At 37.0% G+C, this 20,501-nt stretch overlaps 1 protein-coding gene across 5 annotated transcripts in view; it reads right to left on the reverse strand.

The window, feature by feature from the left end:
* The window catches only part of tnc.L (tenascin C L homeolog), a 63,706-nt gene that overhangs the window by 19,135 nt on the left and 24,070 nt on the right, over positions 1-20,501 (reverse strand). For 2 of the 5 annotated variants that reach the window (XM_018229591.2, XM_018229592.2), the window contains 6 exons: positions 13,268-13,453; positions 12,743-12,832; positions 12,396-12,659; positions 9,444-9,716; positions 7,243-7,515; positions 4,432-4,704 (listed from right to left, as the gene is read on the reverse strand). In XM_018229591.2, the coding sequence (XP_018085080.1) occupies positions 4,432-4,704; positions 7,243-7,515; positions 9,444-9,716; positions 12,396-12,659; positions 12,743-12,832; positions 13,268-13,453 (1,359 nt within the window). The remainder of the gene's footprint in view (positions 1-4,431; positions 4,705-7,242; positions 7,516-9,443; positions 9,717-12,395; positions 12,660-12,742; positions 12,833-13,267; positions 13,454-20,501) is intronic. The other 3 variants (XM_041572508.1, XM_018229593.2, XM_018229595.2) reach the window with 3 other exon arrangements.

Consider the following 20,501-nt stretch of genomic DNA (forward strand, 5'->3'; position numbering starts at 1 on the left):
CTGGTAACTAGGGTCCAAATTATCCTAGCAACTATGCATTGATTTGAATAAGAGACTGGAATATGAATAGGAGAGGGCTTTAATAGAAAGACAATCAATAAAAAGTTGCAATAACAATAAATGTGTAGCCTTTGCTGTTTAGATGGGGACATCGACGCCCATTTGAAAGCTGCAAAGAGTCAGAAGAAAAAAGCAAATAACTATAAAACTATAAAAAATAAATAATGAAATATACCAATATAAAAGTTGCTTAGAATTGGGCATTCGATAACATACTAAAAGTTACCTTAAAGGTGAACCACCCCTTTAAGTGCCCAGGCCTATTGATAGGACGAAATTAATATATTTGTATTAATTATATATATATATATATATATATATATATATATATATATATATATATATATATATATATATATATATATATACACTCACACAATATATGTATGTACAAAGAAATGTAAATTATAAGAATGAAAAACACTTAAACATTGTACATTTTTGTGGGCAGGCTGATCCAAATACTCTTCCCCACATAATGCTTTAACAATTTTAACAATCAAGGATATATTTTCAGCTTTTTTATAGAAAGCATTGTTGGGGTTGTTGGCTAGAGGCCCCGGTCCCCAGAATAGTAGTTAGTAGCTAGCCAGAATTCCTCTTGGAATTCCTACACTGTCTGCACTTCTAATTTGGTTCAGAATTTATGGGCTAAGCACATTTTCAATTATCTTGAGATTCCTTTTTTTAGATGACTGCTGCTGTCTCTGGTTGCTGACTTTGACAAGCTCTTAAATCTTGTTAGGTCCCTAACAAAGGAGCTACTATGTTGATAGCTGTGAGGAGGTCTGGGTCATGAATGACTTAATGGTATACGGTAGCCTGTCCCCTTATTGTATCTCCTACTGCAAAGTTTCTTATTTCTCTTGCATATCTTCCTTTGACTTAGCACAGTATTTATTCCCCGATCGCACTTTTATTTCTGTCTAGAATACTCTTTTGGATTTGCCTCTAGCTGATGTCATTTTTAATTCATGGTTGTTCCAGTGGTCTTTCAGGACCCTGTTTATACTAACATAATTAAGTGAATTTACCTTACGTTTCATCTAAGACACTTTTGCCATTTATAGCAAGAAAATCAAAGCAAAGGCGACATCTGTAGATCCTCTTGGTTGAATATTTCTTAGCCCTGCTTTACAGTTGATATAAACATTTGCTAATAAAAACGCACATAGCCCACGTTCATCATTTTCAATGACATTCCCAGTATTCCATCTCTGCCTAATATCATTTCATGAAATGTCATGGAAATACTAGTCTATGACCTCTTCAGTCAGATATTTCATATTGTCTGGTGGTTCTGGTCTACAGTTGTAATAAATGCTCTAAAAGAATCAGATGGAGCATGTAGTATTGCCATTAACCGCAACATGGCGTCAGTACATCTGTATAGTGTGGTTTCCTAACCACAATGAACATTTAAATATAACTCCATTTAAACCAAACTCAAATTGCAGACATAGGGGCAGATGTATGAAGGGTCGAATATCGAGGGTTAATTAACCCTTGATATTCGACTAGGAACTAAAATCCTTCGACTTCGAATATCGAAGTCGAAGGATTTAGCGCAAATCCTACGATCGAACGATCGAAGGATTATTCCTTCGATCGAACGATTAAATCCTTCGAATCGAACGATTCGAAGGATTTTAATCCAACGATCGAAGGAATATCCTTCGATCAAAAAAATTTGGGCAAGCCTATGGGGACCTTCCCCATAGGCTAACATTGAGTTCGGTAGCTCTTAGCTGCCGAACTAGGGGGTCGAAGTTTTTTTTAAAGAAACGGTACTTCGACTATCGAATGGTCGAATAGTCGAACAATTTTTAGTTTGAATCCTTCGATTCGTAGTCGTAGTCGTAGTCGAAGGTCGAAGTAGCCCATTCGATGGTCGAAGTAGCCCAAAAAACACTTCGAAATTCGAAGTTTTTTTAATTTGAATCCTTCACTCGAGCTTCATGAATCGGCCCCTTAATGTTCTTCCAAATAGGATTATGAAAAAATCCATGCAAACCCTCATAAATAAAAATATACAGCTAAAATTCTAACTGTACATAACAAAAGAAAACTGCAGAAAAAATGGCCCAACATGCAATTTTCCATTTAGGGGTTGAAATATTACACTCTATAGAGAAGCTGGGATTAAGAATCTAGAGATTATTAGGGTGTGAAAGGATTTAGACATATATTTTGGCCCTAGAAACATGATACTACCGTTATACTGCAGTGGTGATGTCCAACATTAGTCTGTACCCTTCTAATCTCAAAACAGAGTTGCAAATACATGAAAATATTGCTGTAATAACCATTCAACCCCCCTTGAGGTGAGCAGGTTCCCCTATTCACAACAACTGTTTTTCAGGCTGAGCCTCCAAACAGTACAGTTTGGGAATTAACATATTTTTGGAAAGAGATGCTTGTAACATTTTTATTTGTATATGTAAAAGACACCACTGTTAGCCTGAAGGGAAAATATTTAAGAAGGCATGTGCACAGAAGACACGCGATTGAGACACATGCAAACATGACTATATGGCCCATTATTGCTTATTGCAGGCAGGAATAAACATTGTTTCATTTAACTGACACAAAAAAAATTAAAATATATAAAACATATAGGGAAATGTAACAAAAGGTGCAATTTGTGCTTTTTGTCTAATTCCCTATAGCCTGTTAGTTTGACATCAGTGGTAGGAATGCTTCTGGAAGGGGTAATAAAGGATAAGACACTTGAATATACTATAAGTTTGTATATTGGTTTCCATATTGTATCCCATATTAACTCTGCACTTTAGCATATAGTTTCAGGCAGGATCTGGATAATTTATTAGGGGAGAAATTAAGGTACTTCAGTAACTTAGAGGTGGAGGAGTGATTATTGGGCTATTTTCACCCAAGCTAATGTGAATTGATTACCCAGTTTTGATATTTGAGCCTCAGTTATTACATAAACGGCACCTATGAATTACAGTAGAACCACCATTTTACGTTTTTCAGGGGACCAGAAAAAAATGGTGTAAAATCCTGGAAAATGTAAAATCAGGGAAATGTATTGTGTACAATATGCAGGTGGAACCACAAAACACAAATGTACAATGAGGCAAAGCTTTAAATCAGGGGATGTAAAATTGAGGGTTTCACTGTAGTTGGCTGCATATATGAAATACTGACTATTACTTCATATGCATAGGTGAGGTCTAAAGTGTTTGGACGTTTAAGGTATTATACTTACTAAGTTAAACCATGAAAATTATGTTTATGTTATGAAATTTAAACTCCTCACATTCAGACAAAGCTCTCAATAGCAATGTTTCGCCTTACATTAGGATTCTCATCTCAAGGTATAATCCTAATGACAACTATGTTCCACTTGTCTAATGATCTTAAAGTTTCTTCTGCCCTAGTAACCTTATTACATGCACGCCTCCAAACCTTCTCGAGAGAAGTTTCTGGCCTGTGGAATCCATTACCCTACAGAATCAGACACTCTTCTACCCTGCAGAGCTTCAAATTTTTCCTTCGAATTCACCCCTTCCACGAAGCTTACACTTACATCTACTAACCAAATAGATATAGGATATTCTGCCCGTCACATTGTGCTGACTCATTATCTTCTCACTAACACGGTCATAACGCTATCCAATTTTCCAAACATTTACTTCCCGCACAGCCACATCATTTTATACCTTCTGCATTAACTAACCCCACTTTATAGATTGTAAGCCTGCAGGCGGTGCCCTCATCGCCTAATGCATCAATTTTTCAGTAAATTATGTAACCTTATGTACAGAGCTGCAGAAAATGTTAGCATCTTATAAATACAGGTATGGGACCTGTTATCCAGAATGCTCGGGACCTGGGGTTTTTCAGATAAGGGATATCTGTAATTTGGATCCTCATACCTTAAATCTAAAAAAACATTTAGACATTAAATAAACCTAATACAATTGTTTTGACTCCAATAAAGATTGATTATATCATTAGTTGGAATCAAGTTCAAGGTACTTTTTTATTATTACAGAGAAAAAGGAAAACCTGATTCGAAATTTGAATTATTTAGTTAAAATGGACTCTATGGGGGGTGGCCTTCCTGCAATTCAGAGCCTTCTCGATAACAGGTTTCTGTACATGTAATAATAACAAGTACGACCCATCCTCATATATCCACTTTTTTTTACACTGGTGAATTCATATATTTTACAAATATTCAACATATTTCATATCAAAGAAACCGAGTGGTCAATTTTTCATAAATAAATCATCGACCAGTGATACATATTTTTACCAGTCAAAATGAACAAAATTTGCATCTAATTAGATGTACTGTATGATTCCTATTGGGATCCCTACAGATTTTATTTAATAAAATACCTGTAGTTGCCATTCCTTTTAAGGGAGGAGAGCGTTGACCACTGGCAACGCCGACCAGCTCAATATCATACTCTGTACCATCTCTCAGTCCTGTTACCAATGAAGAGCGTTCGATGCCTGTGACAGTTAGTGTTATAGGCTCAAACTGCTGTTTGGCATCCCTTATTTTAAGAATAAAATTGTCAAAACCACTCTCATCAGCGGTCCATGATAGGTGGAAACTGTCTGAAGTTATTTTGGAAACTAGAAGATTGCCAACCTCAGGCTCTGGCTCTGAAAAGAATATCATGAAAGGAAAAAATGTGGAAATTAATACGTGCGTGACAGCTTTCCATCCTAAGAAAAAAAAAGTTCAATGTGAAATATAATCCAGATAGAGAAAGCAATGGAAGCAAATTAATTTTTCCTTCTGTTTTTGTGGTGAAAAAATCCTTAAGTGCAAATAAAATAAATTAATTAGCATTAACTGAAAAGAAAAAACATTAAAATCACATTTATGAGTAATATACAGAAGAAGTGGCACCAAAAAGTTGTCGGGACGGATGGAGAGACAATTTACCCCACAGCGCTACTGATTGTAAAGGGTTTCAGAGTGTCTTAGAACATTCTGAGGTAAAAAAAAAATGTATGTTACCTCCCACCTAATAAAATAATTGAAGTGAATGTTGTGCTTGGTAGTAGAAATACAAACATAATAAAGGAAATAACTTACCATAACAACTACCAATAATTAATAATTGTATTAATTATATTATAAAACTCTCTATAGTCATCATATTGAAAGTCAAGTTACAATTATCAAAGATATATGTTCAAACACTCATGGGACACATGGGAGACAATAAATGATCTATTTAAAGTAGGGGAATGCGCTATGAGGTACTGTAAAACCTTAGACCATCGGCCCACTTTCCAAACTATTATTCCTCCTCTACTCACTTAACCTTTTTATTCTCCAAGTCTTTTATATCTACTTACTATACTCTATTGTGCCATTATCAAGTCTCTTTTTTCCTAAAAAGAAATAGGGAATGACCATGATATATAACAAATGGTTAGAAGCAGGAGGGCCCACTGACACCTGGGCCCACTGGGAGTTTTCCAGGTATCCCGGTAGGCCAGTCCGACACTGCCCCTGCTCTTAAAGTATTGTGACTAAGACCTATCATATTTCTTCCTCTGGCAAAAGCCACTGGGTACATAAGCTAAGAAAAAGTGTAAGCAGAGATAGCAAAAGAAAAGACAATTATGCACTAAGTATAGATATAGTACCAGCACTGTGCTTGCATTACACCCAATAGGGTTTATCCATGGTAATAGATGCCAAAATGTGCATGCTTTTACTATATCTCCATACAATAAAACTATTTTGGGTTTTTTTTGTCAGCATCATCCCGCTTTATTTTTTTACTATCATATGTTGATTATATTGCCTTTGAAGGAAAAGTAACATAATTTTTTACCTGAAGAGGAGTAAAACTGTTTGTGCTGTATACATATTTTGTTACGTGGAGTCTACTGCAGTATGATGGGAAGGTGCTCATTATACTGTAGGTAGTTCTGTTATGGTTATTTCTGTTTATTAATGTTTTTTATTAATTTATGTTTATGTGGAGCACTTATTGTATATTCGGCCACTGATACAAGTGCCCAAAAGCCACAAAAGCAGAGCAACAGTTAGGGGCCGATTCATCAAGGGTCGAATATCGAGGGTTAATTAACCCTCGATATTCGACTGGGAATTAAAATCCTTCGACTTCGAATATCGAAGTCGAAGGATTTAGCGCAAATAGTGCGATCGAACGATCAAAGGATTATTCCTTCGATCGAACGATAAAATCCTTCGAATCGAACGATTCGAAGGATTTTAATCCAACGATCGAAGGAATATCCTTTGATCAAAAAAAGTTAGCCAAGCCTATGGGGACCTTCCCCATAGACTAACATTGAGTTCGGTAACTTTTAGATGGCGAACTAGGGGGTCGAAGTTTTTTCTTAAAGAGACAGTACTTCGATTATCGAATGGTCGAACGATTTTTAGTTTGAATCCTTCGATTCGAAGTTGTCATAGTCGAAGGTCGTAGTAGCCCATTCGATGGTCGAAGTAGCCCAAAAAACACTTGAAATTCGAAGTTTTTTTACTTCGAACCCTTCACTCGAAGTTAGTGAATCGGCCCCTTAGAGTCAAGCATTTACAATGATACGTTTGCTTCATTTGTTAACTTTTCTATATGTGTTTTTTATCAAAGCTACATCTCCCTCCTTTAAAAAGGACATCTTTTGCTCTCTTAATTTTATTTTTCACTGTAAAAGAATGATATTTAGCATAATGAAAAAGCTTCTTAATCACTGCTTATATGTAGAATGTTTGTGAGTATCTAAAGTCAGAAGTGGCCTTATGTACTGATCTTATAGAAAACAAATGCAAATGGAAAGCAAATGCTAAATGGAAATGTCAACGATACATACAAGCAACATAAAGTAGGAATCATATTCAGAAAAGGACCAAAACAATATAGATGAATTATAAGACAAAGTAGTGAAAGAAAGAGTATTGTTTAACTTGAAGGACCTGTTTTTTGGAGTTAAGATACTGGAGCACAAACTGACTTAAAAATAAAGACACATGCAAGGACATACACATAGTTATATACACACAACATAGATAAAGAAAGAGTAAGAGACCTTTTTTAAAATGAGTTATTGTTTCATCAAAACAATGCTACACAGACCAAGAGTTGGAAGATACTGACTGCATTTAGAAATGAGAAAAAAGATATGTTTGTTAAACAAGGCTGGTAGATCCAATACCTGTGGTAGCAGAAGTACTTATGGCCTGTGTACGCAGACCATGGACAATGCCATAGAGGTTGATGCTGTAATCTGTCTTTGATAACAATCCAGAGACAGATGATGTTCTGAGTTTGCCTGAGACATTCAATGTCATTGGTTCAAACAACCTGTTGGTATCAATCACTTCAATAACAAATCCTTCAAATGAATCCTTGGTTGCTGTCCATGACAGATCAAAGCTGTTTGTCGTGACATCGGAGACAGCTAACTCACCCACTTCTGGAATGTTTTCTGACCAAAAAGAAACATTAATACAATTAATATAAAAAACACAGCCCGGTCTTTTCCAAAAGAACTGCCACATCCATAAGCTGCAAGGAAAGAAAAACAGACTTCTTGAGACCTAATGTAAATTGAGAGCTGCAAGGAAAGCAGTTTTAAAACATTGAAATTGGTATATAATGCTGCCTTGTCCTCAGATGCCAAGATGGAATGGCAACATTTTACATGCTTGATTGCTGCCATGCAGAATGAAACTGTGGAGGCAAACGTTTTTTGACAGACGCTGACAGATGGAAAAAGAAGCTCAGTTCTAAATATTCATGTAGTAAAGAAAAGCATTAGGGAAAGCCATTTTCCAGGTCTGCCATTCGCAGAGGTGTAGTGGGTGGTCTTGCATTGTTGGCATTCTAAAGCTGTATGTTTGCGATGGTATATGTTTCAAGTTAAACGCAGCTCTGTAATGAGAAATAAAGCTGATTTTGGTCTAAAACAAGGACTAGTAGTCCATTTACCTTTTCTTTAAGGATAGGCAATCAGCAAGTGTTTAAATTAGAAGCTAATGGGGGCCACAGTTCCAAAATAGCTTTAGCAGCTAATATGGGAAATCGTAGAGCATATGGTGTTCCTGATTACTGAATCAGTTCCTCTTGTGTTTATAAAGTTACTTACAAAAACATTGTACTTAATATTAATTATATCAATTAGTAGTAATGCTTTTTGTTGTTGTTTTTCTTTTATTTTGAATGTGTAACATAAGAAATATATGTACAGAAAGGCTGGGATTCGGATGAATCCTGAACTGAATCTTGAACTGAATCAACAGATCTTTTGGTCTAACAAATCCTGAAGTGAATCTTTTGAGACCACAGGCTGTGCTGCCAACCAATCCTTACAAGAAACATGTGAGCCACTTTTACAGTCCGCTAGTGTCACATGTCAGCATTGAATAGAGAGGAAGGACAGGAAAGGACATTTTTTTCTGAAGTGCATTCCTATGTGGCACACATAACTTCAAGTATGTGCACTATGAAACCTATAACATCCAAATATATAGCGTACTTGTATCTCATATATTGTATTTTGGACTTGTTGAGGTAAGAATATCTTTAGAATAATGAATAGAAATGACTTCTATTCAACATTTGCGCAACAAGTTGCGCACTCTATTTTGGCACCTGGCTTTGTCAGAAAATAAAGGGCACCAATCATCCATATGAAGGGGTTAGTGTAAAAAAAAGTCAGTTCAGTTTAGAACCTAATTACAAGTTCATCTATGTACTTCTATAGACATTTATGAAGCTTAGCCTTGGAGGTACAATTGTAACAGTTATTCTACGCAAGCAAACAATGTTTTCATTTAATATTAGTTGACCTTAATTATATTATAGGTAGAGTGTTTTATGTAATACCTAAAAAGGCCTCATATTATGAGCTACTGTATCTTTAGCGAATAAACATATTATTAGACAACTAGCTGTATAATCATACAACGATCTTGGAATTCTGATGCAGTATTTCTAACAATACACAACTCTGAATGGGCCATGTGATCCAAGAGACATAATTATGACTAATGATATCATTAAGCCTTATTTTATAAGGATATATTTTATGGGTTTTTTTGGGTATCATATTGTCTTTTTGTTGCCTGCATTAGCGCAAAACTAAGAATCCCTTCTGTCTGTAGTGTCCTTTGGAAAATGATTTAGAAAAATTTAACTGCCTCAAGTAAGAGCTGCACTATCCTATTAGATACAGAAAAGAGATCCAAAGGAAGCCTTCCTGGGTAATCAGAGTACTTATTATAAGCTGCAAAAAGAAAGTTGAACAAGAGATAAAGGTGCATTAAAAAGTCAGTGCATTCGCTGGGTGGATCATGTACTGAACATAAAGCATTGCCTGCAGCCAGAGCGTAGCAATTGCAATGAAAGAGATACCTGTAACTGCTTCACCAAAGAGAGGTTTAGTGTTAGATCCCTGAATTACACCATGAAGCGTGATTTGATATTTTGTTTCTGGCTTAAGTCCTGGCACTTCTAAATATCGGAGTTCTCCAGGTATTAAAATGTTCTTAGGTTCTTCTCTGTGTTCAGAGTCCTCAACCTGGATAACAAATTTCTCATAGTTGCCTTCTGGGGCTATCCATGTGAGCTTGAAAGAGTCCCAGCTTATTTGGGACACCACTAAACTCCCCAGTTCCCGTGGCTCTTCTGAGTGTGAGAATATGCTTATATTAGTAGATGCATTTATAATAAAGGACAAACCAACAATCTTAAAACAAAACAGCATGCTTCAAAAACCACTAAAATATTTATACACCTACGTTAATTTATTTCTTTCACTTCAGGAAAAATAAATATGTAAGAAAATATGGTCTATATTGAATCTACTTTATACTTCATATCTCTGTGTCAAATAGGGTAATATAATAACAGGTATCAAGTTTTCTTCAGGCTAAATAATCCATAGCAACCAATCAGATGTTTTCTTTCAGAGAACAGACCAGTAACTGCTGCCGTGGGTTACTAGAACCAGGCATACCTTACACCTGCTATTATTTCTCTCTTACGGTGTAGTTTAGACAAGTTTTACTAATTATACAACCATTAAGGTTATTCAGTTGCCTTTATGCATTTGTGTATTACCAGTTTGTCCATGTTTTGTCATGGGAAGTGATAAGCTAAAGTCGCCTCTAGTCATTTATCTAATTTGCAGGGAACATTTGACTGCCCAAACTTATGAGACACAGTATAATCATCTAATTATTTTGTCTAAAAGCATAACAACATGGGGCCATTTATAAAGAAGAGTCACTTTACTATCTTAAAAATATATATAGCCATCACTGGGACTTACAAAAGGAAGAACAAAGTACAGTGTCATATTGTATAAAGCCAACTCTCATACAACAATAGTTATACAGTAATGTGGAATATATTAAATGATTTCGAATGAAAGGAGACAAAAAAGTAACAGCAGTGGACTGCACATGATGAGATGGATTTATGGAAAGAATTGCATATACAGAATAGCAATGCAATAAAAAAAATGATTCATGACAGACGGTGCCTGACTTTAAATTCCTTATGCTCTGTCCAATGCCTGACTTGAGGAAGAATTGCATTAACCTAGTAATAAATAAATCTACACTTTTATGAACACATTCCCTTGGATTATGAATGCAGGCATTGTAATAAAATAGTTCAGCTAGGAAACCCATGGCTTCAAGTTTAAGGACTAGTTCAGTAATACAAAGATTCATTTCAGTCCTAAACTTGCTTAGGTCACTCGCTTTATATTTTAATGACTTTTTCCACTTTGGTGGGTTTTTATAGACCCACTCACATCCATAGTACCAGGTCTGTTTAAAAGCCCAACGCTTAAATTTCTAATTCATATGATGCTTGTATTACAGAATAGAAGACGATTTGAATGATCCTTCAAACTGTACTTCAGCCCATCAGTGCTGATTGAGGTAATGTTTATAGGATAAATCAAGGGGCTATGGGAGGATACTGTTCTAGTACGTTTTAAAACTACACGTTTTTGAAGAGTTCAGTCATTAAAATTACTGATATTATTATATTCCAGAGCATTGATCCCAGCATAAGAAATATTAGAAACCCTTTAAAATTTTTGTTATAGCAGCAGCTACCAAATTAAAAAAAAAAAAAAAAAAAAAAAAGAAAACACATTCTTGATTTCCTGGGTTGTTCTTGCATTAGTTCCTGTAATATTTAAAAATTGTCATTAATTTAAAAAGGCAATAAAACTGTTATTACGCAGCCATCATCCGTAGCCTGTAGGGGTAGAAAATCTGCCCTATCTTGGTGACAGACATGTTGGTGAGAGAAATGACATTAACTACTGTAGCTATTATAGTTTTTATATTTATATAGAAAGCATTTGGATTAAAGGTGTATCCCTTGTAAAAGACAAGTTGGAACTTGGCGATAGAGTAGTCAGGTTTTTTTTTCAGGAAATATAAAGCTTTAAGTTTAGACTATATTTTCAGAAACAAAAACAAAAAAAAACTTCACGTTTGTTAAAATATTGCAATTACTTAACCAGGACTTTCGTTTCCTTGAGTAAAACATTTTTTCACTTGTGATATTCTTATATGAAGACATTAGAAAAATACATTTTGCCCAATAATGAAATGTGAAAAGTCAAAATTATTTCAGAGCCATAATATGAATACACAGCTAAAAACATTTATTACCCAGTTTCGTATTATGGGTAAATGGTTACTGATGCAGAACGCTTTTAAAGTTGTACACACCATACTTGAATCAAAAACAGTTTCCCTGGTAAAGATACACAGCAATATTTAGCAGACCCTACTGCTTTATTATTTAAAATTTCTGCTGAAGAGTGCTCTGTAGCAAAGGTAGCCAAATTGGTGCCCTCCAACAAGGCATCACACGGGAACTGGTGTCCATATGCCAACAGAAGCCTTTTTTTAAATTAAGTGTGCCAGTTTTAGAATAATTTTTAAGTTTCACTCATATAATCTGTTAACACCTTTTTAGGAACCATCAGGATATCACACCAGGACCCAGTTTCCAGGGTATGCTTTTTTTTTTTGTAAAGACCCAGTTTTGCCATCTAAACTTACATTCCTCTCTCACAATGCAGCCCAGAGTATTGTACTAGGAAAAGCAGATAACAACCCGACTTCCTAATCAGTGCTAAGTGAACTGCAGAAAAGATTTCAGAAAAATCAACCATTAAAAAAAAAATCTGTCTCCCTTCAAAAAGACTGTGGCTGGTCTATGAAATGCTCATATAAATGTATTTTAGATGCAAACGTTGCAACAACTTTAAGACATTATTTAGGACATAAAAGCAGTTAACAACTTTATATATTATCTTAATCTTGAACTTACCGGTCCTACCAACCACAGTGGCAGGCTTGCTCTTGTGCCTTCCTTTCTCAGCTACAAGAGATAGACTGTATTCTTTGCCAGGCTCAAGTCTACTGAGTTCATGGGTGACGGCATTTCCTGGGACCTGAACTTCCTTTTTATCACCAGTACTTGATGTATAAGTGAGGCGATAGTGGTCAATTTTAGCTACCGGTACTTTCCATTTTAGGTCTAAGGTTGTTTCAGTGGCCCCAGTGACTTCCAAATCCTTGGGAGCATCAAGGTCTACAAAATATCCCATACTATATTAATGATATATTCTTTGTTCATCACAATTACCGCAGAAAGCACTTTACTTTTATGCTTACCAGTTGCAGCATTTATTGTAGCTGGCAAACTTTCTTTGTCTTGCTTCACAGCGGTCAGTCCGATTCCGTACTCAGTTCCAGGTCTCAAACCTAGCAACAATTTAAAATCAAATATTATTTTGCATCTACAAATAAATACATTCATGCAGTGAGTTGCTGACAGAATTCACCTGCTCTAAATGACTGTTTCCAGAACAAGGCAACAATTAACAAATGTGCTACTGTTTCAGTTGTTTGCAACAGGAAGAAATGCTGAGTTGAGGAAGCACACTAATAATAGCACGCTAATAATAGAATCCACTATTACTTGGTTGCATGTTTATATTAATGACTATTCCCCTGATATGTGGTTTAAACAAGACTGCACTGGCTCACAATGTCAAAAGTACTATACCCACTCAGAAAAGTATACACAAGACCAAGTCATAACTCATTACCATAGGTATAGAGCCAAAGTTTTTTCATCCTAAACCGTATAAATGATGAAACCTTGTGGCTTGTGGAAATGTTGACACTCTCACTCACCTGTCAGTGTGGTTTTGGTGGTAGCTTCATTGCTTCTGGGTGCCATAGCTTCGTCATGGTCTCCCCCTGAGAGTGGTGCATATTTAATTCTGTAATATTCAACGTTGGCTTGACTATTTTTCCAGTCTAAAGTTATACTGGTATCTGTATTTGAAACCCTACGCAGGTTCTTTGGAATGTCCAGGTCTTTAAAAGAAGAGAAGCATAGCTTAGTTATTTGTTGGATATGTGTTCTAATGTGTTCTATGAAAAAGGAAGTGACACACTTTGCCTCTGAAAGCAGAGACCAGAGACTCCAAAAGGCTGTGGGTAGTGCTAAGACATTTGAAGTTACAACAAATATACCATATATGCTGTCAGGAATCACTAGGAATCAAACCCTAACCTTTGTCTTTGTACTGAGCCACCGGGAGGGGGGGGGGGCAAAAATAAAGCACCCCCAAGTGATCACATGTACTTACCTGAAACCCCAGGCTGGTGCACGTATTAGGAAAAACTGCACCGGCCGCAAAGAAAAAGACGCCAGAAGATGATCGCTCTGTGTTGCTCTCTGGAAGAATCCCATGCCGATGCAGTTTTCTCCTAAATGCTGCACTGGCTCGGGTAAGTACATGTGATCACTACTTTTGGCACCTCTATGTAAAAAGACCATTCCTTCTCCATAAATAACATGTGTTGTTGATTAAGCAATCAAGGCCCTTTATAATCCTGTGCAATGGAACTTCCTGTTGCCTGGCCATCTGATCTAGTCTCTGACTTATGTATGTGATTCCTGGTTCCTGTGTTCCATGCCTTTGTTTCTGTGATCCCTTCCTGGTTCTGGCCTTCTGTTCCCATCTGATACCCGTTTTATGTGGATCTCCTGGTTAGACCTTTGGCCTGTTAATCAACCTTTCTTGTCTGCCACCTGCCACTGACCTTGGGCCAGCCTTTAGGACTTGCTAGTCTTCCGCTAGCCCTGACCTTTTCAGGCCTTTACTGGACTCCACTCAGTCTAAACTCAGGCCTGTATCTGTTTTTTTTCTATTTGATTAATTGCTTTACCATGGTTATATAGGTTTCTACCTGCTGGACATTCTCCAGCGTTCAGACCTGACATATGCAGTAGTAAAAAGCTCATACCCACAGTATTATACACTGCAGGAAGAGGAAACACTTTTGCTACAGGTCTAGTAATCAATAGCATCAATAGCAACCAATCAACATGTAGCATTTACTTATCAGCTGTTACAAAATAAATATCTGTTTTGGTTTCTAAATGCAGGCAAAAGTTACGGTTTTATTACATTGCTAATTTAGTGCAGCTATTTTCCTGGGATCCTTAATTTATCATCATTAATGGCAAGCTGTACTTTATGTCCTAAATTTCTTGTTTTATACAGTATATTCTGTTTTTAGAAATCCCTTCCTAATTTACTTTTTAACACACACAGGGAAGTAGGCTGATTAAAATTTTAAAAAAAAAAACCCTTAATTCAATTTAGAAAACTCTTAAAACCGGATTTCTTAAAAATATGAAAAATAAGTTGAACACAGTAAAATAGTTTTTTTCCAATGAGAAGGCAAAAATTCTACTGATTTTGAAAAATGTAACGTTTAATATAGCTTGAATTTTGAAAATATATCTCCCATTGACTTCAACATTAACTTTACTGGCTGTTAGTGGGAGATTTTTTATATTCACCTTTTTTTTTTGCACTTTTTAGATCTTAAATATCAGAGTTTCAAAAACGTAATTAAAAAATAATCCCATTTGTTTATTGTTTACCTGTAAAATCACGAATTGTCGTTAAAACGGAAATGTTGATAAATTTGCCCCTAGCTGTTTTTCTCCCTTTTCATCAATGATTTTATTATTGTAAACAATGTTTTGGACTAGCTACTAAAGTGTTGTCTGTATTTCAGAAAAAGAATAGGCAGTTGATATTGTTTGTCTACATGAATAAACATAAGGCAAGACCTCTTTTGATTGATGATCAGATTATGCTCCACTGCTTATATTACATCAAGCAAAGAAATGCTGTCATTTAGGCCGCTGAGATTCAATTTTCTACATTCATAAATAAAAGAAGAACACTAAGAAATAAGTATTGTGCACGTAAAGCCATGCCATCTTTTTCACATCAGAAAAAATATTTTCTTTTCAAGAGAAGAGCAATTATGGAAAAGGGATTCATCTGTCGATGAACCATAACTCCCATAAATGGCTGAAGTTACTGGCATCAGAATGTTCAGCAGTTGTTGCATGGCAATAACATGGGGTTTCCATGGAGGTTTGGAATGATGTAGGTTGTTTTGGTAAGTTAAACACACTTGCCTATGTACATATATAAATCAATTCTGTATAACAAATCTGTATTGTTGCTGGTATAATTTCCTGTAAATAATATTGTTATGTACTTTCAGCTGTGATATCTCACATGTAATATATACAAGATGATCTAACAGCTCTGCTATAACAGCTGTGTGGCTCTTCTATAAAGAGAGAGAAAAAAAATGTACCCAAACAGTCCAACTTTATGGGGCAGATTTACTTAAGTACGAAGTGGCCATCGCTAGCGAAAATTCGCCAGAAATCCATCCGCAGGGATATTGGCAGTTTAATAACAGGCATAGAGGACAATTCACCAGCGAAAGAGTTCATCGCTAATGAAGTTTCGAGCCCTATCACCAGCGCCAGAGTTTCATTCGCCAGCTTAGACCTGGCAAACTGATAATGAATGAAGCTACATCTTCCTTAATCTTTTATCAGTGACATCATATCCTGTATGCCGAAAAGTCATAAAAATTATAAAAAACACTGGCGGTTTTTCATATTTTAAACTTTAAAAGTTGTAACTAATTTGTTTTATCATTTTTTTTACCATTTGAGGGGCATGCCACATTTGTTTTAGGGTGGGCTCATGTCTAGGACAATAGAGGATCACTTTTGTTTTTGTTTTGTTCCCGTGGACATTTTTAATAATAGGTGGCCACTTCAAGCATTTGCATCTCTAATAAAGTTATCTGTTAGACCTATAGGAACCCGCGATATTCAAATTGACCTAAGTGTAAGAGTACTAATGAAGTTTGCAATAAAATGCTTGCACTGATAAATTAACGCTAGCGAAATTACGCCAGCGTTCGGCTGCAGAGACGCAACTTTGCATTTTAGTGAATTAGTGTAGTGGCAGGGCCACTTTAATAACATGGCAAAAGGGGCATCTGCCCAGAGCCCACTGTTTTTGGGGGCCCACTGACAGCCTTATAAAATTTTTTAAACTTTATTTATTTATTTTTTGCCACACCACGCACCATATAATAGGGCCTGCATAGGAGATTTTTTTGATAGGTAGGGGGAGGAGGAGAGTGCAAGAAGGAGGAGGCCGGCAGCAAAAGTGCAGAAATTGCATTGAATTTCCTGCTCACATACTGATTTCGTTTAGAAGCAGAGAGAAAGAACATTGTTCCTGACTTCAGACTAGGTTAGGCTGACAGATGGTAAATGCTAGTGGCTTGGAGGCTCCACCCACACGAATGATCATGATAGAGACTCTCTGTCAGAGAAAATGCTGTTTAGAATAACTGCTCCTGCTTTATTACTCCTTACTTGGTGGGTTTTTATGCTGTCTATGTTCTCACTTCCCTTATCTTATAGCAATTTTCTCCTCCCTTTCTATAACAATTATTAACTCTTTGAGCTTTAACTCCTTGATTAGTTTTTCTGAATTTTAACAGCTGAAGTATTATACATTTTACATTTTGTTTTCCAAAGTCGTCCCGAAGTTCGGAGAAAAGAAGCGCTCCTAGTGCCATCCCGCCGGCAATTTAGATTCTAGCCGGCGGGGAGGCAGTTTGGGGAGATTAGTCGCCCGAAGAAGAAGCGGTTTGTTGCTGGGCAACTGGTGGTGTATGTGTTATAGCTGTTTTGTCATGATTCTGACAAGTAACACAAGAATGAATGGCAGATACCACATCAGCATCCATTGCTGGCCACCAGTATAGTGCTCGTAGTCTTTGTTTTGTACGTACAATTCCTTGATGACTCTCATGTGCAAGTTGTATGAGCTTTTATCGCAATGCCTCTGGTACCAGTAAACGATGAGCTCCACGGACAACATAGCCATCTACTAAGGACAGTTCGTGTCTAATCCTGTAGTAAGGTTGAACATCAGGACTGAGTTTCTTCTCAGCCTTTGGCCATTTGCTTTGTAAGATGTCCCGTAATTTTACTTGAATTGGACATGTGAGGCAAGCATGCTTAAAATCAGCAGCTGTAACTGTAGATGATAGTAAATCAGTCAATGCTACAACTTATATGTCCTCATCCAGTGTATCAGAAGCTGTAGGTAAAGGTAAACGTGTCAAACAATCAACAGTAACATTTTTCAAACCTGGTTTGTATGGCATTTTCTAGTTGAAATTCAGTAGCCTTGCTGACCATCTAGCTATACGCATTCCAGCTCTTCCTAGTCCCTTTGTTGTAAGCAGTGTAGTTAAAGGGCTATGATCAGTGCATAAGGTAAATTCTCTACCCCATAGGTAGGTTCTCCATTTTTCTGTTGCCCAAACACTTGCTAGAGCTTCTTTTTCAACAGTGGAATACTTATGCTCTATCTATGTAAGTGTTCTGGATGCAAATGCAACAGTTTTCTCTGTATGATCAGCATGGATCTGTGTGAGAACTGTACCAACGCCACAGTCTGAAGCATCTGTAGTAACCATAGTGGGTAGTGCAGGATCAAATAAAGCTAGTGCTGTACTGTTCACAATTAGCTGTTTCACTATTTCAAAGCTATGTTGAACAGACTCTGACCACACTAGACTTAAAGTTCCATGTAGTAGTGCTCCACAACTGAAGCATAGTTGGGAATGAACTTAGAATACCATGAAGTAAGACCTAAGAAAGCTCGTAAGGTCTGGAAGTCAGATGGAGGAGGTGCTTGTGTAACAGCGTTGACATGGTCAGGGTCAGGCAGTAATCCATCTTGTGAGATTATATGACCCAAAAATGACAGCCGAGTTTGTCTGAAGTGGCATTTGGAAAGGTTCAGTTTCAGTCCTGCGGAATCAATGCATTTCAGAACCTTTTCTAGGTACTTGTCATGAAGATCCATAGTTGGAGCATAGACAGTTATATCATCCAAGTAGCATTCTAAACCAGGTATGCCATGGAGTATAGAAGACATCAGTCTTTGAAAACAACTCGGTGCTGAAGCCAGTCCATAAGGAACACGCTTGAACCGAAACAAACCATCATGGGTGATAAATGCAGTGAGGTCTCTCTCTACTTTCCTCATGCAGTAATACTTGATTATAAGCACTCTGAAGATCCAGAGTAGAAAAGAATTTTGCTCCTCGGAGTTCTGAAAATATTTCCTCTATGTGTGGCAAGGGATGATTATCCATAACAACTGCTTTGTTAGGTTCACGGACATCAACACACAATCGAATACCTCCAGTTTTCTTCATTGTTACAACAATTGGTGAAACCCATTCAGAGGATTCTGATTTTTCAATCACATCTTGCTCTACCAGTTTCTTTAGTTCCTGTGAGACAGTCTCCCTTATAGAGTAGGGCAATTGCCTCAATTTCTGGTGTACTGGTTTTATATCTGGTCTCAACTTAACTTTGTGTACAAAGTTCTTTGCACAGCCCAGTGAAGTGTTGCTTTGTGGTGAAATTTTAGACACTGGCTGTGTGGCAGGCACTAGTGCTGTAGTAATGAGACCATCAATAAATTGTAGGTTTAATGCAGCAAAGAGATCCCTTCCAAGTATAGCAGTACCCTTATTCACAATGTAAAAGTCACATTTTGCAGTATTTGATTCAAATTGTACTGGCAAGCAACCAAGCACAGGGATTGGATCCTTTAAGTAACTGACCAGTTTCAGGGCAGGTGCAACAAGCAGATTTTTTGCAAAGTAATACAAGAAAATATCCTTTGGTAGTATAGAAGCAGCTAAACCTGCATCAAGCATCAGGTTAATGGAGTGCCCTTTGTCAGCCCAAGCAGTACTGACATTGACAGTGCATATAAACGTGTCTGGAATAATGTACCTGCTTTATCCACACTTAATACTGTGACATTTGTAGTAGTGACTTCATGAACATCTTTAGCAGAACTTCGGCAGATCGTAGCAAAATGTCCTACTTTTGTGCAGTTGCGGCACCGTAAAGCTTTTGCAGGACATGAAACATGATTTGCAGTGTGTTGTGTTGAACCACAGCAAAAGCAGTATTTTGTATTTGCTGCACGGTTTTGCAGTGTAGGTGAATCCCTTTCCTTAGCACTGTATTTTGCCTGTGACTGTGCATTATTAGGCCACAGTGTTGAATTCTGTACAATCTGTACATTCCCAGCAGTTCCCTGACTGAGAGTTTTAGCCTCTGCTACTGCTGTTTCAATTTGGCTAGCAACTGTAATAGCCTTTGCAAGGGTTAAACCCTGCTCTAGAAGCAGTCTCTCTCTAATGCGAGGTGAGTTTGTTTTTTCCATTATTTGGTCTCTTAGCATTTCATCTGTTAGATTCCCAAAGTCACAGGTAACAACCAGCTCTCTAAAAGCTGCTACAAATTGTTCTGTGGATTCGCCATTACGTTGTCCACGTTGACGGAATTTATATCTTTCAGCAACCACATTTACTCTTGGCACGAAAAAGTTCTTTATAGCAGTAAGAGCAGTTTCATAAGTATCATCAGCTAATGGTAATGTATAAATATATGCTGTCCCTCTGCTCCCAGGCAGTGAATAAGTAAAGCATGCTTTCTAGCAGCAGAAATCTCCCCGTGGTCAGCAGCAATAATGTAATTTTCAAACATACGGATCCAAGCAGTAAAAGGTATGGTAGGCTCACCAGGGTTTGGTAGAAAAGGTGCAGGCTGCTGCAGAGGAAGAAGAGCCACCCTTGTCGCCATTTGTTATGTTTTGGGCATCGAAGGATGAGTAGAGTATAACATTGCTTTATTAGCAGAGACTTATGCAGGCATTACACAACAGTAAGCTTTCACTTTCACTTTCAAGCTGTACAGAAAGTCCTGTGTATACACAGTACAAGTTATCTGCACAGTGCCACCCGCAGGCCATTTTTATAAACACCACAACATGGTCCTCTAAACAAAGGAAAATTTCTTTATCAGTAAAACTAGAGTGGTCATTTAGGACCTCCTGGGCAGTGTGCAACATTCACAAAATAGAGAGCGATGGATACCTTTATTGACCTTGGCACACTTCTGTTATTGCCATGGCCCCCT

Source organism: Xenopus laevis, chromosome 8L (assembly GCF_017654675.1).
Source record: "Xenopus laevis strain J_2021 chromosome 8L, Xenopus_laevis_v10.1, whole genome shotgun sequence".
NCBI lineage: Eukaryota > Metazoa > Chordata > Amphibia > Anura > Pipidae > Xenopus > Xenopus laevis.